The 5,293-nt window shown below is 33.1% G+C and overlaps 1 protein-coding gene across 2 annotated transcripts in view; it reads left to right on the top strand.

Moving 5' to 3' along the window:
- The window catches only part of CSMD3 (CUB and Sushi multiple domains 3), a 1,097,972-nt gene that overhangs the window by 828,689 nt on the left and 263,990 nt on the right, over positions 1–5,293 (top strand). For both annotated transcript variants that reach the window (XM_007468748.1, XM_007468747.1), the window contains one exon: positions 1,433–1,627. In XM_007468748.1, coding sequence (XP_007468810.1) covers positions 1,433–1,627 — 195 coding nt within the window. The remainder of the gene's footprint in view (positions 1–1,432; positions 1,628–5,293) is intronic.

Here is a 5,293-nt window from a genome sequence, read left to right as displayed (position 1 = left end):
TGGGCTCAGTAGTTGTGGCTCGTGGGCTTTAGAGCACAGGCTCAGCAGTTGTGGCACACAGGCTTAGTTGCTCTGTGGCATGTGGGATCTTCCCTGACAAGAGCTTGAACCCATGTCCCCTGCATTGGCAAGTGGATTCTCAACCACTGTGCCACCAGGAGAGTCCCCCACCGCTTCCTCTTTAGTTGAATTCAGAGAAGTCTATTGAAGTATTTTTTCCTAAAGCATAAATTTCTCATCATTTCCTTTAAATGTTGAAGCACTTTGAACTCTACAAACTTTAATGAATGGAATAAAAATATTTTTTCTGTTAAAATAAATCAGATTTTGATATATTATAACAATATGATTTCTGTAATAGCTGAACACCAAGATATTGTTGACTTAAATTCCAGTGATTCCACGAGTCCTATCCAAAGATACACCCACCTCCTGAATTCCCATTAATATAAATTCTAATGTAGAAAATCACATTTGTTATCTTGAATTTGTGATGGCCCTTACATTGCTCATATCTCTTATTTCTTAAGTAATCTATAATAATAATAAAATGGAAATATTAAGGTGTTACCCAGATCTGTTAACAACACAGTGTTCTACTACTTATTTACCAGAATGGATGAACTAATCTGTTTCTCTACATATTTTCAAAATATTCTCTCAGTCTCTCTATTCTCTCAGTCTCTCTAGTTTACTACCTGGGTCCACAGAAAACAGTTCTTTGTTGTGAATGGACTTTACTTTTCAATTTGTCTGTTACTATTAGCTTTGAAAGTTCTTGGCTTTGACATAGACTCTCTGTCCAAAAAGATCATGGTTTGGATATTATAAAGATTTTGTGGGCTTCCCAAAAAAAAAAAAAAAAAAAAAAGATTTTGTTACTCTGTTTTAATGGGCAGACCTCTGACAGAAATGTGGGAATGAGGTAGGTTAAGAGAAATGGTATCAAGGCAGAGACATAGGGGCTTTTACTTTCTTCCTAGTGATGAACTGAGATCAACATAGGCAGTAGTACTGCATCTATATGTTTAGTCACACAGAATGAGTGTACATCATTTGGGGGAAGATCTTTTAAATAATGAAATATTAAATAAAGAAATAAGTTCTTTCTCCAAAATAATTCATTTAAAATACTTATGCATGGATTATAGCACATAATTTATAATAAACCACAAAACCCTGTTTGACTATAAATATTAGATACTGATTTTAATGAAAAGACCAATGAAGAATTTTATCTTTTACTAATCAATGTGAATTAGCAAAACGTCAGATATGGTTAAGGACTACTTTGTACTTTGAGCCCTCAAACAGAGGCAGAAAGGGTGTTGGTGCTTTCTGTTTATCTAGAGGTAGAAATGAAGAAATATTAAAAGTTTCATAGAATATTGTATTTTAAAGTAATTAATTTTATATGAACATTGTTTTACAGCAAAACTCCGAGAGTCCTGCTTTGATCCAGGCAACATAATGAATGGCACCAGACTTGGAATGGATTATAAATTAGGGTCAACAGTCACCTATTACTGTGATGCTGGCTATGTTCTTCAAGGTTATTCAACACTCACCTGTATCATAGGAGATGACGGAAGACCTGGATGGAATAGAGCCTTACCAAGTTGTCATGGTAAGAAAATACTTTTTGGCTGAGTTTTTATTATTAGAAAGAATCAAGAAATGTTTAAACCTGCTTCTGTTTTTTTAAAAAATCAACAATTTAAAAAACAGTCTACATGTGTGGTATAGGCAATGCAGAGATTTTATCAAGGATTTTAAAATTAGATTCTGTAAAGAAATGGTTTTGAAAAAAATGCTCATATTCCCAGGTGTCTCTAAAGCAATGTGCACATTATAGTATGCCAGCTCTCTGAGAGCAGGGATATTGCCTGTTCTGTTCATTTGTGTGCCCTCAGGATTTAAAGGAGTACCTGAGACTTCAGGTACTCAGGAAATACTGACTGAGTAAATGAGGGACAGACACACTGAAACTGACATTTCAACAATAGTAGATAAATGCAATAACAAATATTATCAAAAATCAGTGATAAATCTATCTGAAATAGGGATATAGAAAAATAGACATTTTTCCTAAGAATAGGTTGTCTAAAAACAATGACCAAATTGGAGCTACTCAGGCAGCTCCAGCAGCATGAGGAAGACCCAAGGGCACAAAAAGATGGAGAAATACCTAAAATTAGTTTCAGTAACACAATATCAGATATGAACGTTGCCAGATCTACTACAGCTAGAGTTACTACAAGACCAGTACATCAGTTTCAGTGCTCTGAAGGACCTGACAATGATCGTAGCCAGGAGATCACTTATCTTAGAAAAAAATCTTAGGAAAAATATATTCAAGAAGAGACTTAATATCTTTGAGATTAAGGCAGTTAAAAGAGGCACCTGAAACAGAAACATCACCTTCACTTGGGATATGGAATTTGCTAAGGAGTTAGCCACAATAAATGAACAGCCCTTTCAGAATGGTTTTGAACAGATGACCTAGTAGACAAAAGAAGGGAAACTGTGGGAGTCCCCAGTTAACAATGAAGCAGGTCTTAATGATAATGGTTCAGAAATTCATGGATATATATTTCTTGATAAATAACTGGAGGATTTTCCAAAATAAGGGCCAATCCACCACTTCATAAAGCTGGTTTCTTGTGGCCTTTCCAAAAATTCATATCAGAGTGTTACAAAGAAGTGGAACACAGAGTGGTTTAAAAATTATTTTAATGAAAAACAAGTCATTCTCAAGGAAAGTTACATACAACTCAGTTGCAGACCCTGGTAATTTTAACTTCAAGCTCTTAAAGATGGATATTATAACTAAATAAAACAATTTTACTAGTAAAAGCCTAATACTGCATGTTCAAAAATCACATACTTATACATAACTCCTTTTTTTTTTTTGGCTAGAAAACCAAGTTTTTGTTTTCATTTTGAAGCTGAAATGTGCAGTGTATCAAAATTAAGGATTTTGACAAATCTAAAAGTCATGTGACATTTAACAATTGTATTGAATCCTCAAATCTTTGGCTTTTCATTTATATGTCTTTTTAATTGATATCCCATTGCAATCAACTTTGCTAATAAGCACTATCATCTTATTGGTAGTCTCACTGTTGCTAGTGAATCAGTTATACATGTACATATGTCCACTCTTTTTTAGATTCTTTTCCCATATAGGCCATTACAGAGTACTGAGTAGAGTTCCCTGTGCTATATAGTAGGTCCTTATTAGTTACCTATTTTATATATAGTAGTGAGTATATGTCAATCCCATTCTCCCAATGTATCCCTTCCCCCCTTACCCCCTGGTAGCCATAAGTTTGTTTTCTACATCTGTGACTCTATTTCTGTTTTGCAGATAAGTTCATTTTACCCTTTTTAAAGATTCCACATATAAGTGATATCGTACGATATTTGTCTTTCTTTTATAACTGTTTATTATTGAAGATAGAGATACAGTGCAAAATACAGTTTAGTAAGGAGAAACAATGATATCACTATGGGAAGTTACCACAGACTCCCTAGTCAGTTGAATGATCCTAACACATTGTACAAAATTGACATGGGAATGAAATCATTCAGGGCAGATTTTCCAAACTATGGGTCACCACCAGTGAGTCATAAAATCAATTCACTGGATTGTGACTAGCATTTTTATAATTGATATAAAATTGAATAAAATAAATGATAAAGACAAAAACATTATAATTCAAAGAATGTAGTAAGGATATTGTTTTCTGGAACTATTTTCAGTTATATATACAGAGGTAAATAAAGTACAGTAAATAAATATATACAGTATATAAGTATAAATATTTGAGTATATGTGCATGTAGGTGTGTATGTAATTTGCAATGATATAAAGTGTATGTATTCCTGTGATTTTCAGTAGAACAGGAAAAACCAGCAACTCTGATCTGATGATTAAAAGTTTGGATTTTTGGGGACTAATACACATGGTAATTTTTCTTAGTTATATAATGTATTCACCCATTTGAATTATTTGTGTGTGATTTCTGAGTTACACAAGTCATTTGACCTCTCTAAGCTTATCGTCTCTTATTTGTAAAACATGGATAATTGAAATCTTTGCTTCAAAATGTTGTTATAAGAAATTAAGATAGGTAGCTACTAAATGGTCATTCTATTAATATCAGAACAATTGGTTAATTCTTGACTTGAATTAATGATTTCATCTATCAGAAGTTAAAGGGAATAAAAAGAGAAATAATTACTTTGGATTTAATCCTGACAAAGAGAAAAAAATAATTGACGACATGGAAGTTTATAGGAAATGTAAGAGAAAGAGTGATTTATTATCTTAGAATTTAGAGCCATACAAAGGAGAAATCTGTTTATAGGCAGAAAAGTGTACTAAACTTAGAAAAACACTTTTCACAATTTACTGTCAGTAATCATTAAGAAACCATAGAAAATTTCCAGGAGCTAGACAAGAAATAATCAAAAATCTGATGGGGAAAAATCAAAGAATACAGAAAACTACAGATCAAGAAGCTAAGTGTTAATCACTGGAATAAATAATTAAATAGGTAGACTTCAGTGACTTAGGTGGGAAAGGCAGGAGTTCCAAAATATATTGCATTCACAAATAATATGCTCGCCTAAGATAATCCTATGTCTTTCCAATATTTCCAATGTTTCATGGGTCAATTATAGCCCAGTTAAGTATATTTCATGTTGGTTGAACAGTAGTATCTACAGACAATTTGGAGGGAAGAGCAGACCTGAGTTCATGTCCTCTTACTGTATCTATAACCTGAAGCAAGCTGAACCTTGATTTTTAAATCTTTAAAGCCAGATAATAGTTATTAACTCAATAGATTATTGTTAAGATTAAGTTATTAATCACAATACATGCAGAGGGCCTAGTAAAGTTCCCAGCAAATACTGGCATATTAATACATGTGATTTTTAACACAATGTTCTAAAAGAAGCATATCACTGGAAAACATGCATTGCACTTGCATTGTATGTTATGTTTTAGTTGAACTAGTACATTTTTGTCATTTCAATGTTAATTAAATCTAATTTATTGTTATTATATGAATACACATTCACTCATTCATGAAAATAGCACAGGAGTTGATATTTTAAAATTTCTTAAAAGAGAATAATTTTTACCATCACTTACAATGGATATCATCAGACTTTTAGTCATAATGCCAAGATATAAGAATCAGAAGTTGGGCTTGCCTGGTGGCGCAGTGGTTGAGAGTCCGCCTGCCGATGCAGGGGACACGGGTTCGTGCCCTGGTCTGGG

This window comes from Lipotes vexillifer, unplaced genomic scaffold (genome assembly GCF_000442215.2).
Source record: "Lipotes vexillifer unplaced genomic scaffold, Lipotes_vexillifer_v1.1 scaffold1679, whole genome shotgun sequence".
In the NCBI taxonomy this organism is placed as follows: Eukaryota; Metazoa; Chordata; class Mammalia; order Artiodactyla; family Lipotidae; genus Lipotes; species Lipotes vexillifer.
This window is presented reverse-complemented; position numbering and strand designations above follow the sequence as displayed.